Raw genomic sequence first — 16,590 nt, 5'->3', positions numbered from 1 at the left:
AATTATCAAAAAGAGAAAAGAAAAAATTGAAATCGAGCTATAAATTGAACTGACCTTTTATCACTTCCACCACCTATGTTCCAATCGTTACGACTCATGAGACCTAGTCTAGGTCGTAATTATTTGTTTAGCAATAGCAGCCTTTTGTCACTAGCGCCAAAGAATATACGGCAAGCCAAAAATGTTCTGTTCAACAGCAATGTCCAAATCTTACAATCATCAATGAACCCATGGCAAAGAAATTTTCTTAAACAGTTTATGAACCAACGAATGAAACAATCACCACTAAGTAGAAGTCCAACTTGGAAGAGCTATAATCTGTACTATAATAGATCCAGCTGGGACAAGTTGAAGAAACCTTTACTATTCACAGTGGCATTTTGTGTGGGAACAACACTTTTAACACCTTATTTATACAACTACACACCTTTATCTGTGCTCAAGCAACACCCTCAAGCCTTAGTTTGGAGTATCATTGCCATAAATGGTGCTGTTTTCTTAATGTGGAGGGTGCCTCAATTACAACGATTCACAATGCGGTATGCCATATTACTCAAGGATAATATCCAATCACCATGGACATTGTTGTGGTCGGCTTTCTCTCATCAAAGCTTTGCCCATTTCTTTATCAACATGCTTTGTTTCCAGTCATTTGCTGTGTCTTTGGTGGGAATACTTGGTGTGTCCAATTTCACCATTATGTATTTAAATGCTGCTGTCCTTTCATCGTTTGCATCCCTTGCAATTCCAATGGTTTTGGGTAGTTCGTTGGCGGTTGCATCACTTGGTGCATCGGGTGCAATCTTTAGTGTATTCGGTTGTTTCTCATACTTGTTTCCAGCTTCGCCAGTTGGTATATTCTTTATCCCCGTTCCTGGTGGAGCTTGGGTGTTGTTTTTAGGTACTATGCTTTGGAACGCCGCTGGGTGTGCTTTGAGGTGGGGAACGTTTGATTATGCTGCACATTTAGGGGGCAGTTTGGTTGGAATTGCTTATGGCTACTACTTTAACAAAAAGAGAAAAGAGCAGATTCGTAGAAGAAGGTTGGTATTGGATTTTTAAGATTGGTTTAGACTACGTTGCTTTGTATATAGATGTTTTAGACTTAAGCAAAACTCACTTTTTTCTTCGTTGGTTTGGTCTCTTCGTTCTCTCCTTCCGCTTTTCTAGCTTTTGCGTTCTTTCTTCTAGTAGATCGGGCAATCGATGCCTTGTTTCTCAATTCATCTTTCTTTCCATCCAATTTGTCTTTCTTTTGCTGTTCCTTTCTTTCAATTTCTTGTCTTTTTAGCTCTCGTATTTCTTCCAATCTCTTGGACTTTTCCAATTTACTTTCATTGACAAGATCATTTTTGTCATTTATGCTCTTTACCAATCTAGTCAAGGTCAATGTGTCATGGTCATCTACAAATTTCTTTCCCTTCTTACCCTTCTTTACTTTTACCCCGGGTACTATAGCCCTATTCAACACCGGTATATCCAACTGTTCTTCTTTATACTCTTTACCATTCTTGGCACCATATAGCCTTATCTTTGCTTGTTGTTTTTTCACCTGTAATTTCGATAGCTTCTTAACTTTTGACTTGGGAGTCAATTTTGGTTGATCAGCGAGAAGATTTCTTGCTGCTGAGTCAGATACGATATCCGATTCATTTTCCCTCGTTTTGTTTTGAGTTTTATTTCTCTTAGCCGTCTTGGATTGTCTTGGTGCCATCTTTGGTACTTGAATAAAAGACGTTGGTTGAAGAGATGAGATGAGAGCCACAAAAATGAGATAAAAAAAATGTGAAAAGCGAAATTTCGTGGGTCCACCGAATCAAATGATACTGACTCTCTCCACACGCAGAAAAAGATAAGGCATATGCTGTAGATGTACAGAGGCTATAACAACTGAGCTTTGAACTCTTTTCTCCAAGCAACCGATCAACCATGTTTGAGAAAATTACTAAGTTCAGATAAGGTTATTTTTGGTCACCACGGGAACGGGACCAGCGGGCGCAAAGGAAAATTCCAATCCGAATCGCAGACAAGGGCTCATATCCATAAAGTCAGTTATAAAACTAAAGCAATTCACTTTCGGCTCAGACTCAATTTCTGTCTCCTTCTGTACACCACCAAAGCATGTTCCTCGCTATATTTCGACTTGCAAACTTGTTCCTTCTTGGTAATGGCTTATACAATTCTTTAACAACTAAATTACCACCACATTTGGTCAAATCAGGACAATTCCAATTTATAACAAATTGTTCATTACTGCTCGCAGTGATTAACCTTGCATTTACCATACTCGGTCTTCGATCCATTTGGCTCTACAACTTAGCCAGCAATTTGGAATTCAATGTCATTTTTTCTTACTGGACTATGGTATTATTGTTTCCACAAATGGTGGCTGAAGATGAGGTTGATCGCAATTTGTTTATGGATTTACAAGTGCATGCATTCCCTTACATCTACTTGATAATTGACTTTCAACCAAGAGTGTCTTTCGCTACATCAGTCATGCTAACAGGCGGGTTTGTTTTTGGTTACTGGTTTTATATAGAATGGGAGTGTGGGAAACATATCGCTGATGGAGTTAGCGGGTATCCGTATCCGTTCTTGAAGGGCAAGAACAAATGGCAGAGACTCAAGTGCATTTCTGTGTTTGCTATCCTTGCGTGTTGTAATTGGTTTATATTAAGTATCAGAAGCAATAGTATATAACGGTAAAAGATTCTTCCAATTTGCAACAATTGCAAAACTCCTTTATCAAATTTTTTTTTTTCCTCGGCTAATAAAAGGCATCTCCTGATTTTTCAATCAAACTTACACCAACAACATTCATATTCAATGGCTATGGGGATCCACTTTTTCCACATCTTTTCTTTGGCTATATGTTCGAGTGGATTATGGGATTGCTTTCATCAACAACTTCCTTCACATTTGCTTCGAGGAGGCCATTACCAATTCCTAACTAATATCTCACTAATGCTCACAATGGCATACATTATACTATCGATGTTCCATATCAAGTGTCCAACTTTCTACAATGCCGTGACTAATTTGGAATTTGCAGTGACCGTGACTTATTGGATGTTGTTTCTCATCTTTCCACATCTTTTGAATACAAAGACACTCCCACCTACTTTTCAGTTGGATTTCAAAATTCATCTTTGGCCATACTTGTATTTACTCGTATTGAAAGAGAGAAGTAGTATAAACGGAGTAGCTTTGTCTGGGGTGATACTTATCATTTATTCGTTATATGTTGAGTTAATTGTGGCGACCGATTCCACCGGTGTGAGTAAATTTGCGTACCCATTCCTCAACAAGTACTCCTTCTCTGGAAGATTTGTATGGATGCTTGCTATTTGGGCCATTAGTAGTGCAAACTACATTGTATTGAGATACATAAAAAGGATATAGAATAAAACGCAAATTTTTACATTCATATAAAACTAAACTATATATGTATATATATCTTCATCTTTACTTGGATAATATAGCTGCAACTTCCTTTGATCTTTCACCTCTTTGTCTTTCATCCAACGTACCTCTGTTCAACATAGCTTCAAGGGCTTCACTGTATGGCGCTTTAGTATTACGTGGATCATTGACCGTTTTAACTGCCGACAAATAGTTTGTGTAGATATCACCATTGTACTTACCAATCAATGAGTGGATAAAGTTGTCTGGTTGTTGGAATGAATCGGTTAAACCAATAATGTATGGTCTAAGCTTCCAGCACAATCCTTGTGGGTAAACATTGGTGATGTATTTGGCAACATTTGGAGAAATAACACCATATCTTAAAAATTCACCAATGAATGGACCCAAAATGTTGGTAACATAATACAATTTGAGAGTAGTTTCCAAGTGGGGTCTTGCTGGTGAGTTGGCTTTGATTTGGTTTTCCAATCTGTCAATAAAAGTTTCCAAGAGGTAGTAATGGCATCTCAATTTGGACAAAATGACTCTTTGAGCACCAATAGCATCCCACGATTGATAAGATTGTGGAATCAAGTCCATTGAGGTCTTTGAGATCAAAGATGCAATTGCCTTCAAAACACGTTGTGGATCATCAACATGTTCCTTGACCCTGATGACAGCCTTTTTAGCTTTAGCTAATTCCGGAGCATCATTAAGGAACTCCAAGGTTGAGTTCTTGACTTTTTTACCATTCAAAATTTGCTGAACAGTCTTGATGATACTCTTACCAGCAGACATAGCCAAGACATTGTTGTCACCTTCCCAAGTACATTGAACAGCCCAATCATTGTATGTTTTACCAAAAGCATTGTATGCAGAATAACCATGGCCACCGCATGCTTGTCTACACTCATCAATCAAGTTGGAAGCTTCCCAAGTCAAAGTGGATTTCAATGAACCAGAGTCAACAAACATGGATTTGGTAGCAGCAATCGTGTTCTTCAATAACAACTTGTCGTTTGTCTTTAATCCCTTGTCCAAGTTTTCCAACAATTCATTATGTTCAACTTCTAATCTATCAGTACCAACAGCGGCGGCATAGGTCAAGGCCAAGTATGGGAACAATCTTCTTTGATGCAAGGTGTAGTCAATCAACTGAGTTTCCTGTGGACCACCAGACTTGTCAAATTGTCTTCTACCAACAGCATATCTCAAAGCAATTGTGGTGAATCTTGCTCCGATTCTATAAGAGTCAGCAGCCATACCAACTCTACCTTCCAAAAGTGAAATATAACTCAATTGTTCCAATGGTGGTAAAGTAACATTTCCTTTACGGTCCACTTTACACCATCTTTGCAACATAAAGAATCTTGGGATTCTAACTTCAGTAAATTGAATCCAACCATTATCAACACCTTGTCTACCCATCTTAGCACCAATATCACCAACAGCAATACCTGGTAACAAGTTGTGTTGAGAGTCTCTCAATGGCACAACAAATGTCTTGACGCCGTAATCAACATCCTTGATGATCAATCTGGCGTAACAGACAGTGTGTGTAGCTGAGTGTGCAGCACCACCAATCCACCATTTAGTAGCACCAATATGTGGGGTATCAATGATAAACTCGTCAGTTTCTGGATCAAAAGTGGCAGTGGTTTCACAACCAGCAACGTTGGAACCGTGGCCCAATTCAGTCATACCAAAACAACCATACATTTGCTTAATGATACCATTTTCCTTCTTCTTGGCCCAGAAATCATATTGTTTTTGGGTACCATTACCTCTAATACAATTTAAAAATAAACCCAAATTGACCAAAATTCTGATACCCATTGATGGATCAATAACAGTCATCAATTGCAATCTTCTTCTAAACTTGGCATATGGTTCTATTTCGATGTATCTAGCCATCTTGTTGATTCTTTCAGCAACCAATTCTCTTTCTCCTTTTTGAGTAATGTCGAAATGTTCTGGTCTGGTTTGCAAAACTGGATCACGTTCAATTGATTGGTAAAGACGTAAAATCTCAGTTGATTTAGCCTCATTACCTTCCAAAAACTCATGAACTTCCTTCAAGTCCCAATTAGTATTGGCTCTCTCCTTGGCAATATCTGCAGCTGGATCTGGAGCTGGGCGTGATGAAATAATATCCTTGACTATTCTTGGTTCAGTTTCGGGTTCTTTCTTTTCCTTGTTGGTTTGAACAAAGTCTGGTAAACTTGCCATAGCCATTTTGAACTAAATTTTCTTTCTTTGTTGTTGTATGTTATGGGGAAGGATGTAAATGTAAAAAGCAGCTAGCTAATGATGAATCGTAATAACCTCTTGATTGAAATAAAATGGAAAAGAGAAGGAAGAAAGAAAGAAAGAGGAAAAAAAAAGGACTAAGATTTGGATTATATATATAAAGAAACAATGAAAGTGTTTATGAGAAAAATAAAACACGGAGAAAGAGGCAGCTAAAAAATGTATCCCAAAAAAGGGTTAAGTTGATAATAATCACAAAAGAGGCTCAAAGCATCTAAATCCGACCCAAAAATGGTTTTTCTCATGTGTATTTTACCAAAATCAGGCGTCTAAATTATCTGTACGATTATTATTTCCATGGGTATTTGATTAATAGATAATTAAGTGCAGACTCAAAGCAAAAGTGAACTTATCATGTTTTATTTTTTTGATTGTCAAAAGGAGAGGTGGGAATTGGGGAGGAACTCAACGTGGAAGAAAATCATCAAATGTTGGATTATATAATTGTGATAGATGGAGAAGGAACTACTGGAAAAGTGAAAGGCGAATGCAAGAAACAAACATTCTAGTTGTAAATAATGTATATCAATATGTACATATTAGGAATCGTTGTTGTTGACATTATTGAAAGCTTTAACCTCTCACCTTGTCTTGCCTTCGAAATCCGCATTTTCCAATTCGGATGTTATCCAGCGGCTAAGTGAGTTTTTTAAAAAAAAAAAAAAGAACTTGTGAAAAAATGTGGGGCAAAAAAATGTCTGTCTGAATTAAAAAGAAAATTAAAAAAAAAATAATAGAGTAAGGAGGGTGAGATCAGACAGAAAATGAAAACCCACACATTGTAGACATTTTGTAAATTAATGCCGACATCTTTTTCAATTATAACCAAAAACATCACTTCAATGTATGATAATAATTACCATGAATCATACGATTCTTATGTCCATGTCTATAGATCAACCTTTTTTCCATAACCCTGAAATTGTCCCCACAGTTTGTTCTGGAATCGCTGCCTGCTTGTCTCAAACGCTAGCATGCTTTGATTCCTCGGTTGTAAAACGAGAAAAAAAATCAGTGGAATGTGACAAACATTCAATTTTGCAGCAAATGATGGTACGTGTTGCAAACTTCAAGCTCGATTATTGTTTGATCGGTAGGAGAGGTGTCTCTTGTGCCTGTTGGGGTTGTGGGTATGGCCAGTAATAGTTTGTACGGTATCGCTTTCGTCAAGTTGTTTCGTAACATCAGTTGTACCAGCTTTTACAACAAGGTTTTCCTGTTGGAGAACATAAACCCTCTTAAGGGCGATGAATACATCATCCAAGAGAGTGAAGCAAATTATTGCAAGGAGTTTTTGTATTGTTTTTTTTTTTTTTGGCAAGAAAATTTGGTAAAAGATTAAGCCTGCAACAATCAACGTTTTTCAATTAGAGACCAGCACAACACGCGTCGAGGGAGAATTACGTTTACCAGCGCATACAACTATAGAAACTATTAGTTTGAGGTAACGGATCAATTCAATTTCACATTCAATACAATATACTAGTGGAACAAATTTTGAAGATGAACTTTAAAACTCAAATGAGTTTTGCAAAACAAAACAGAAAATGTAGTTGATAGCCAGTTCGCGGTTAACAATCATATTATAGGTACTAGCATTGTAGCCCTTTTTTTCAAGAATTAAATCAACTCAGGCTCTCTCGTTTTCTTTTTCTTGGGTGCAAAAAAGAGCAATCACAAATTTGCCTTTTCGGTATAAAAATTCCGCTAAAATTCCCAACTCAGTAATAGATTTTGTTGCTTTGTAAATTCAGAACACACATTTTCAATATATTCTCCTGGTAGCTTAGTTGGTTTAAAGCACAAGACTGTAAATATTTCCAGATTTTGTAATCTTGGGATCGGGCGTTCGACTCGCCCCCGGGAGATTTTTTTTTTCTTTTTCACGTTTGACCACGCACTAATTTATGGTCCATTCATATAGATTGTCTAATAGTTTATCCGTTCAATGGTATTTCATTTCTTTCCCCTCAAAGACTACAAGCAATTGAGTTGGAAGGATTATTACAACTTCCCCCTTCCTCTCATGGAACTATTTTCTTCATTGGGTTACAAGAATCCAATTCAATAAAAGACAAAACATAGCTACAAACTTAGTCTCAAAGAACTTTAAACTTTTATTTTGTATTTCAGGTACACCTTTAAAACCAATTACTATTGTTTACACTTTGGGTCCCCTTTTCTGTTACACTTGCCATAAATCGCATAACTAGCTGCAAACCACGCTTATTCATATTTGGTCCCACCAACAACGTCGCGCATATATCAAAACAAGACTTAGCTTTTTGTGATGCTTTCTTACGCATACTTTATTCGCTCATGCAAGCTGCACAATGTGATAAAAAGAGCCTCGAAAATTGGTGCTCATGAAAATATAAACACTTCGTAACTTTTACATACTCTTGTTCCAATTCACTAAGTCAAAGCAAGAACAACAACAACAACTACAATATACAGTAGCGGGGTAAATTGGTGGATTTCACAAATTCATTTTCTTGGGACGTGGCTGTGTTTTCCAACTCTCCGAGATTTAATCTTGTAGCTTTTCAAACAGCATATCTTCGTCACTTGAACTTGCACTTGCATTAGGTTGTACTGGGTTCTGTTGTTGTTGTTGTTGCTGTTGTTGTGATTGCTTCAGCGACAGATCATTACTCCCAGAACGATGTTCCAGCAGATGACTGGGTAATTTAGACGAACCAACAAGAAGCTCATTCAGCAGTGCCTTTTGATTCAAATGGCTCAATATGCGATCAATTTTCTCTGTCGTTTCTGCTCGTAGATTCTTGATTTCCTCTTTCATTGTTAATATTTCAGACTTGTACTGTGCCTGCAGTGCCAATATTTGTTTGAGTAATGCTTGCGTTGAATTTTGTGTTTGAGCCTGTTGTTGCATGAGCACTCGCACCTGTTGAGATTGTGCCAAACTCAGCGGCTGATTTGATGATTGAGTCTGTGGTAAATTCGTGTCATAAGACTGAGATTGCAGTCCATCTTGTTGAGGTGCTGATTGATGCAAATCCTGGTGAACTGAATACCGGTTCTGGTCATAACTGGCATGCTCAATTTGTGGTGTGGCAATGGACATATGTCTAGCTCTTGTACGTGGTTGGGTGGTAGTGGGTTGCAAAAAAGCAGCAGATGATGTTGGATTAGTCGTGGGTGGACCTTTGAAGTACGGCGTTTTGAACACATTTGAGGATTCTTCAACAGCCTGTGAATACAAATTATGTTGGGGGAAAATGGGATGTGACGATATGGAGTCTGAATGTAGGTTTATCTGTTGTTGTTGCTGTTGCTGTTGTTGCTGTTGCTGTTGCTGTTGCTGCTGTTGCTGCTGTTGCTGCTGTTGCTGTTGGAGATTTTGATGAGCATTCTGGTGTAAGCCATCAAACATCGCAGAATGATGCCCTGAATGTATGACTTCCGCTGATTCGTTCAATTGATTGGTAGAAAGACTCAGTGGTTGATCTTGTTGAAACAATGGTTGTGGTTGATACAGCAATTGGTGAGCGGCTGCAACTTCATGCAGTAAAATGTAAGGGTCTCGAACTTGGTTTAATCTATTGGAATATGACAACGAGCCAGCACCTATAATGCTTGGATTTTCAGCTGTTTGGGGGTTGGTGGTTAATAACTCGCCACTAGAATAATCACTGGTTTCATGACTCCCTTGATGCGATGGTGTAATCATTGACGATGCGATCGAACTCATAGAAGTGCCGGTTGTGTAACCACTTTTGCTTCCAGTCTTGTAGCTAGCACCCACAGTTCCTCTTTCTGAATGATCCAGTCCGCGAGGCTCAATCGATGGTCTAGTTTCCGAATATACACCCGTATCGCCTGTGCTCAATGAATAAGGATCTGTTGATGCATAATTGTTTTTATACATATACTCCATGATATCAATCAACAACTTCTCGTTTTCATTTAGATTCAATTGTGGAATAGGTTGACTTTCATGCACAAGTTTATTCTCCAAATTTTTTTTCAACATTCGGAATCGATGGTTTATTGTTCGACTTTGTATAATTTTGGCTTTATATTTATTATTGAATTCAGACAATACTGTTTCCCAAGTTTTAATTCTATTGCCTCTAGTGAAAATGTCTTCCTTGTATTTATGTATTAGTGATAACAAAAAATTCTCCGAGTCGTATGTGAACTGGAAATTACTTCTCTTGTTTTGCTTTGAGACAAGTGATTGGGGTTGTTGAGGGGGGTCTTCTTGATTCATAATCAGGGTTGCCCTTTTATTTTCTCTTTCCTCTTGTTGCGGGTGTTTCCTGTTGAACTTTTCTATAGTTTATGATCACTCGATGAATGAATATCAGAATATTTGAATGTTTTTTTTTTATTTTTGACTTATTTTAGAGATCTGAATTGTCGTATTTTGTATGCGATATTTGACAGACGATGATTAATTAGTTGGTGAATCAACAATTTATTAAAATGACAGTGGTAAGGTTGTGTGATAGTTGTTTATAGCCTTTTGTAGATAGAATCATTCACCAGTTGGCTTTCAGATGAAAAATTTTTTGACCAAAAGTCACTTGGTGAAAAATTCATTAGATGATTCTGGTGGGTATAAATACGTGCGTGTATGTATCATGTATTATGCAAGCGTTCTAAAATGGATATTTGTTTTTTAGTGCTTTTAATTTTTATTATGTGCAAGAAATCTGAAGTGAGGATTAAAAAAAAAAAAACAAAAAAAATAAAAGTAAAACACAATATAGACTTCAATGGATGCAAATATGTAAGTCTAATTCTTTCTTGGAAACAGCTTCACATGTAATTTGTATTCACAAAGTCATGAAAAAACCGATTGGCTTCCATGAGATCTATTGTTTGTGGTATTCAGCGTTAAATCTTTTGGAATATAATGGAATATGCGTTCATGTAATGGGCGTTAATCACACGCTCATAAAACATTACACAGAAACAATAGCAAAAAAATAGAAAAATAAAAAAGTAGAGAGTAGAATCTTATACATTTTTGTGTAAGTTAGCGTTTGCAAATGACATAGGCAACGCATTCAACAATCTTCTTCTACTAAAGAGTGGAATTTACTCGCAACGAAATTGGAAGGGCCATTGTGTTATCGGGGTGACAACGACTTTATTTCGAGCTGAGCTACCTTCACGCAAATTGGTCCCATACGAAATGAATGAATTTGATAAGTATACAAGACCTTAATTATGTGGCTAGTGTAAAATCTCGCGGGAACTTCTACTACCACAATATCCCCCAATCTTGCACCATTTGAACTCGAAGTACTCCTCTTTGGGAACACCCGCTAATATATATCTCTATTGTTGAGTTATATCCGGCATAATTAGAATATTCTCGAAGATACAATCAAGGTGCCAAATTCTTTTACAACTTTCTACATTAAAAAATGGGACAACTAATTTTGCTCTATTTATCTAATGCCATGTGATGCTATTGTATTTCAGACGCACAATTGCATCAGTTGCAGACCAACATAGTTAAGAAGCAACTCTCTCTCCTATTTTCTGCAGACTCCTAACCGTTGAAATAAGAGATGACTAGCAACTAGATTTGATATGGACTATCGTGTTCATAACACAAAGTAGTCAGCTTTTTTATTATTATTTCTTTTTTTTTTTCTCCGATCGGAATAAGCGCCGAATAAAGTATGCCGGACTTACTCACACTTTTGTGTAAGTAAAAGCCTAAACTGCGAATACTACAGAGCGCTGAATAGAAGCTTCGAGAGCTTTCTGGAACAGTACCACTATCCATAGGAGGGGGGCCAAATGACTGCAAGAATCTACGAGATTAAATCAGATTTAAGGGAAGACTTTAAAAGTGTAATACCCGAGCTAATTTTACGAGATGAGTTTGTCTCATGGGAGGTATCAATCATTCTTGGGTGTATCACTGTGAAGTGAGACATCACTTGTTTCTTTTTTAACTGATATTATTTTTTCTTCTCAGGGTCTTCCTTTTTTTCTTTACTGCTTGGTCCCCGCGGTTTTTCTTTTTATGATATAACGCAAGCGAAACGGTTAAGGAAGATGAAACAAAAAGAAAAATGTATGACAACTTAGACCTGCCTAAAACAAAGGTGACCGTATTCTTATTGTTATCACGGTATTGTTCGATTTTAGTGACGAGGAAAAGTTCTAGTTCTTTCTGTGGGAATTGTTATAAGTTCTAGTTACTTTGGAGGTCACACTTTTTGTGAAGTTTTAAACGTCGCGCGTTGACCGGAGATAACTTTATTTCTCTCGGAGATGTACCACCGCTTACAGTTGAATTCGATTGCATGCATATACCTAACACCCCCGCCCTCTATAATTATCGTATAACCGCTGTGTGAGGTAGCCGTTCTGTGTCAGTCTCCTGTAATGCAAATCATTGAATACGAGGCGTGATGTTTTACGTATGCTTTTGATCTAGTGTTGCATCAAAGCTCGTGATTAATGATTTACGGGTACCGAAACCGCAGCTGAATCTGGTGGAACGGTATGACGTACTTTCGTATTGCATCAGTCTTCACACTGTTGGTTCGTCTTATCAAATTACCGAGTGTAATGTGACCACAACCAAGAAGCTGTCATAGGTTTATCAATTTAGGTGTAGTCTCATAGTTTTTATGCTCCGCAACGATCCTTGACAATTATCTTATACAATATCAAATGTAAATCAATACCGAACCAAACATTATAGTCACGAAGGGTTTTGATCTGGTCGACATGTGCGATTAGTAGCGATTGACACACAACTAATAAGTATTGCACAAAAATAGAAAAAAATCTTACTATTTGACAAATGCGAACTTTGAAGTCAAACAAGTTTAGTGTGATGAGATAGCCCCTTCCATGCAACTGCATCAATCAGACTCAGACTTAGCAGACATACTAAATCATCAATTGGATGTACTAAAATGCCCATTAGTCATTGATGAATCCCTTGTCGAGACATTATCAAGTCCAGCGAATGCTGATGAAAACAACAATATAAGCGAAGTTCAATTACAAAACATACTCGACACTGTCAATTCTTCTTTGACTGCGCAGTACGACGAAAGATTTACACCTCTGAGAAACAATGAAATAATACAGAAAGTTTTGGACTCTGAGTCCCAAAAATACAGCAAAGTGAATCAGCAAGTATTTAAAGTTTACCACACACTACAAGGGTTTGACATATCGTGCTTCGACTGTCTATCTAAAGATGAAATGAAATTGAAGCTTCAAAACTTGAAAGAGATTGTTCATGAGCTACCAGAGCCAAGATATTTAATAATACTGGATCACGATGGGGCACGTCAGTTACACAGAAAGCTTGATGGCAATGTCAAACAGGTTGACACATATAAGTTGTTGCAAGTTTACACCAATCTTAGAAACGAGTTGATTTCATTGGATACCGCCTTGCGATACAACTTTGATAAAACGGAATACCTACGAGAGTTGAATACAAAGTTAAATGAAACGTTTAGTATGAGGAACGACACAATTGACACCAACGTGAACAACCGACATGCGCAGCTCGGCAATATACAAGTTGAGATCGACAGGTTTAGAATTCTTATTGAAAAGATGGCTTACAAGTCAAGCTTGAGCGATTTGCAAAATTCATAAACTGGCTACAATTATAATTTCAGTTCTATTATTCATTAATTGATTATGTTCATGTATATATACTAGTACATTACTTTCTTTTCCCTTAATCGAATAAACCGAAACCCATGTCATCATCAGATTCTTCCTTTTCTTCTTCCTTGGCTTCTTCCTTAGCTTCTTCAGCAGCACCACCAGCAGCGGCACCAGAAGCACCAGAACCGGAAGCAACAGCAGCACCACCAGATGGAACTGAGGCCAATTTGGTGTTACCTTCAGCAATCAACTCGTTGATGTCTTTACCTTCCAAGTCTTTCAACAAGGTAGATAATCTTGATTCTTCAACTTCAACACCAACGGATTCCAACAATGAGGAGATGTCTGAAGCAGATGGGGAGGCGTTACCACCTTGGACCAATAATAAGTAAGCAGCTAAGTATTTCATTTTTGTATGATGAGTAGAATAATCACTTTTAAGCAAATAGAGTTATGCAGACTATCCTTTGGCTTGGTTAAAAAGACGAAATTGTGTGGTTTCCTGTTTGGTGATATTTTTCACACTTTTTTTTCTTTGGAGTTTGTGGATTAGGGCATATGTTAGATTTACAATACGAGATGCACGTGAAAACATATAGGGCTAAAACATTTATCATGATTTTGCTTTATGTGCAGTACTTACTACGTGTGCCTAAACTGACATTGCGAGTTTGGGTGAGAGAAAAAGATTTTTAATTTTTGAAATTTCAGAGAAACCTCCTTTAATTGATAGTACCAACAACGACAGCATAGAACATGGTTGACGCAAGTATGTTTATACCCAAACGATTGTGATTATATGACGAGGAGAAATGAATCAATAGTGGACCCTGAGGGGAAGCATTTCAGTGAGACATGATAGAATAGATTGAACACATAACAGGTTCGGAATAATATATCGCAATGCATATTCGTATCAGAATCAAGCTTCTTACAGCGATCCATCTAGAAGATTTGCTTGATACTTCACCACCACAATCACTACCACCCATGAGTCACTGCATTTCCCAGTCAACGTAAAACTTGAGTACTAACTATTTTTTTTTTTAGCTGAAAAAAAGAAGAGAACATTCAAGCAATTCTCCTTCAAGGGTGTTGATTTAAAAGACTTGGTTGAAATGCCAACCGAAGAATTCACCAAATTGTGTGGTGCTAGAGTAAGAAGAAGATTTTCTAGAGGTTTAGACTCCAAACCAATGGGTCTTATCAAAAAATTGAGAGCTGCCAGAGCTGCTACTGAACCAAACGAAAGACCAGCTGTTGTCAAGACTCACTTGAGAAACATGATTGTTGTTCCAGAAATGATTGGTTCCGTTGTTGGTGTTTACAATGGTAAAGTTTTCAATACTGTTGAAATCAAACCAGAAATGGTTGGCCACTACTTGGGTGAATTCTCAATTTCATACACTCCAGTTAGACACGGTAGAGCAGGTAACGCTTCATCCAGATTCATGCCATTGAGATAAGAGGGTTGTCAATATACTGCGGCGAGCCATTCTTTCCTCGAAAAGTTAGTGTATCGTTCGACTAAAAGCGATTCATTACTTTCTTCCTTTTTAAAACTTTGTAATTTATAGTCAATAGGGGTTTTAATCAACACAAACTAAGTAAACATGATATCTGGCGGGATATATTTTGTAGATCATCATAATTGATCCAACGTGCGATGAAATTTTAGTCGACAAAAAAATCAGTGTTTGAAAACATCTCTCCCAACATCGTAGCTCCTTACACACCAATCATGTCTATAGATACAAAGAGAGTTGATGCTGATGCCTCAGAATTACTTTCTAGTCTTTCATTGACTAAATCAGAAGACAAAAAGAAAGAATCGAAAGTTGATGACGCTTTATCAAAAGCAGAGAAGTCCACTGAAAGTAAGACTTCGGCTACCAACGATACAGCCGGTGCTGAATCAACCGACTCTAGTGACAAAAAAGACAAATCCGAGCCAGAGGAATCCAATTTAATAACCAGTCAATATGAAGTTCAAGTCAAATTAGCTGATTTACAAGCCGATCCAAACTCACCATTATATTCAGTCAAATCATTTGACGAACTAGGTCTCAAGCCGGAATTACTCAAGGGGTTGTACGCTATGAAATTCAACAAACCTTCTAAAATTCAAGAAAAGGCATTGCCATTGTTGATTTCTGATCCACCAAAAAATATGATTGGACAATCGCAATCAGGTACAGGTAAGACAGCAGCATTTTCGTTGACAATGTTGTCTCGTGTCGATGAAAATATTAAAGAACCACAAGCAATATGCTTAGCACCAACAAGAGAATTGGCAAGACAAACAATGGAAGTTATAACTACCATGGGCAAGTTTTCATCCATCACTACGCAATTGGTCGTACCCGAACTGGTACCTAGAGGACAAGCAGTACATGCTCAGATCATTGTTGGAACTCCCGGATTGGTTAATGACTTGGTTAATAGACGATTGATTAACATTAGTAACCTCAAGGTTTTTGTACTTGATGAGGCTGATAATATGTTGGATGCACAAAACTTGGGTGATCAATGTATTAGGCTTAGAAAAAGAGTACCAAAGTCTACTCAATTAGTGTTGTTTAGTGCAACCTTCCCCGCTGATGTGAGAAAGTATGCTGAAAGATTTGTCCCCAATGCAAATTCCTTAGAATTAAAACAAGAAGAGTTAAATGTTGCCGGTATCAAGCAGTTGTATATGGATTGTCGTTCGGAAGATCATAAATTTGAAGTTTTATGTGAATTATATGGATTGTTGACAATTGGCTCTTCAATCATTTTTGTTGAAAGAAAAGACACCTCGGAGAAATTATGGCACAAGATGAAGCAAGAAGGACACAAGGTTTCGTTGTTACATGGTAGTTTGGATGCAAATGACCGTGATCGTTTGATTGATGATTTTAGAGAAGGTAGATCAAAAGTGTTGATTACAACAAATGTTCTTGCTAGAGGTATTGATATTGCCTCGGTTTCAATGGTGGTGAATTACGATTTACCAGTAATGGGACCTAAGAGAGAAGCTGATCCTTCAACTTATTTGCACAGAATTGGAAGAACTGGTAGGTTTGGTAGAGTTGGTGTATCGGTTTCATTCGTTGCTAGTGAACATGACTTGAAAGTTTTACAAGCCATTCAAGAGTATTTCGGAGGTATTGAGATGACTAGAGTGCCAACTGATGACTGGGATGAAGTTGAAGAAATTGTAACCAAAGTCATCAAGAGTAAATAAATATTAGCCAGCTG

At 37.5% G+C, this 16,590-nt stretch overlaps 10 protein-coding genes across 10 annotated transcripts, besides 1 other annotated feature; 6 read left to right on the top strand and 4 right to left on the bottom strand. All coding sequences in view use genetic code 12, as the record gives it.

Annotated features, from left to right (window-relative positions):
* Nucleotides 1–75: 75 nt before the first annotated feature.
* Nucleotides 76–1,062, top strand: CPAR2_807640 (rhomboid protease; the record flags this gene model as incomplete). The annotated part of the gene is made up of 1 exon (XM_036808674.1): nucleotides 76–1,062. The coding sequence occupies one exon, from the start codon at nucleotides 76–78 to the stop codon at nucleotides 1,060–1,062; it is 987 nt and encodes a 328-aa protein (XP_036665387.1).
* A 43-nt stretch (nucleotides 1,063–1,105) lies between these two features.
* Nucleotides 1,106–1,714, bottom strand: CPAR2_807630 (uncharacterized protein; the record flags this gene model as incomplete). The annotated part of the gene is made up of 1 exon (XM_036808673.1): nucleotides 1,106–1,714. The coding sequence occupies one exon, from the start codon at nucleotides 1,712–1,714 to the stop codon at nucleotides 1,106–1,108; it is 609 nt and encodes a 202-aa protein (XP_036665386.1).
* A 407-nt stretch (nucleotides 1,715–2,121) lies between these two features.
* On the top strand, nucleotides 2,122–2,703 carry CPAR2_807620 (uncharacterized protein; the record flags this gene model as incomplete). Its single annotated transcript, XM_036808672.1, has 1 exon — nucleotides 2,122–2,703. One exon carries the CDS (start codon nucleotides 2,122–2,124, stop codon nucleotides 2,701–2,703), a length of 582 nt encoding a protein of 193 aa, XP_036665385.1.
* A 126-nt stretch (nucleotides 2,704–2,829) lies between these two features.
* On the top strand, nucleotides 2,830–3,405 carry CPAR2_807610 (uncharacterized protein; the record flags this gene model as incomplete). The annotated part of the gene is made up of 1 exon (XM_036808671.1): nucleotides 2,830–3,405. The coding sequence occupies one exon, from the start codon at nucleotides 2,830–2,832 to the stop codon at nucleotides 3,403–3,405; it is 576 nt and encodes a 191-aa protein (XP_036665384.1).
* A 63-nt stretch (nucleotides 3,406–3,468) lies between these two features.
* PXP2 (Pxp2p) lies at nucleotides 3,469–5,643 on the bottom strand (the record flags this gene model as incomplete). Its single annotated transcript, XM_036808670.1, has 1 exon — nucleotides 3,469–5,643. The coding sequence occupies one exon, from the start codon at nucleotides 5,641–5,643 to the stop codon at nucleotides 3,469–3,471; it is 2,175 nt and encodes a 724-aa protein (XP_036665383.1).
* A 1,850-nt stretch (nucleotides 5,644–7,493) lies between these two features.
* Nucleotides 7,494–7,586, top strand: a tRNA (tRNA-Tyr).
* Nucleotides 7,587–8,248: 662 nt separating this feature from the next.
* CPAR2_807590 (uncharacterized protein) lies at nucleotides 8,249–9,955 on the bottom strand (the record flags this gene model as incomplete). The annotated part of the gene is made up of 1 exon (XM_036808669.1): nucleotides 8,249–9,955. One exon carries the CDS (start codon nucleotides 9,953–9,955, stop codon nucleotides 8,249–8,251), a length of 1,707 nt encoding a protein of 568 aa, XP_036665382.1.
* Nucleotides 9,956–12,570: 2,615 nt separating this feature from the next.
* On the top strand, nucleotides 12,571–13,335 carry CPAR2_807580 (uncharacterized protein; the record flags this gene model as incomplete). The annotated part of the gene is made up of 1 exon (XM_036808667.1): nucleotides 12,571–13,335. The coding sequence occupies one exon, from the start codon at nucleotides 12,571–12,573 to the stop codon at nucleotides 13,333–13,335; it is 765 nt and encodes a 254-aa protein (XP_036665381.1).
* An 85-nt stretch (nucleotides 13,336–13,420) lies between these two features.
* Nucleotides 13,421–13,759, bottom strand: RPP2B (ribosomal protein P2; the record flags this gene model as incomplete). The annotated part of the gene is made up of 1 exon (XM_036808666.1): nucleotides 13,421–13,759. The coding sequence occupies one exon, from the start codon at nucleotides 13,757–13,759 to the stop codon at nucleotides 13,421–13,423; it is 339 nt and encodes a 112-aa protein (XP_036665380.1).
* A 347-nt stretch (nucleotides 13,760–14,106) lies between these two features.
* RPS15 (40S ribosomal protein uS19) lies at nucleotides 14,107–14,816 on the top strand (the record flags this gene model as incomplete). The annotated part of the gene is made up of 2 exons (XM_036808665.1): nucleotides 14,107–14,119; nucleotides 14,401–14,816. 2 exons carry the CDS (start codon nucleotides 14,107–14,109, stop codon nucleotides 14,814–14,816), a joined length of 429 nt encoding a protein of 142 aa, XP_036665379.1.
* A 275-nt stretch (nucleotides 14,817–15,091) lies between these two features.
* Nucleotides 15,092–16,576, top strand: DBP5 (ATP-dependent RNA helicase; the record flags this gene model as incomplete). Its single annotated transcript, XM_036808664.1, has 1 exon — nucleotides 15,092–16,576. One exon carries the CDS (start codon nucleotides 15,092–15,094, stop codon nucleotides 16,574–16,576), a length of 1,485 nt encoding a protein of 494 aa, XP_036665378.1.
* Nucleotides 16,577–16,590: the final 14 nt, after the last annotated feature.

Source organism: Candida parapsilosis, contig 005807 (assembly GCF_000182765.1).
Source record: "Candida parapsilosis strain CDC317 annotated contig 005807".
NCBI lineage: Eukaryota > Fungi > Ascomycota > Pichiomycetes > Serinales > Debaryomycetaceae > Lodderomyces > Lodderomyces parapsilosis.
This window is presented reverse-complemented; position numbering and strand designations above follow the sequence as displayed.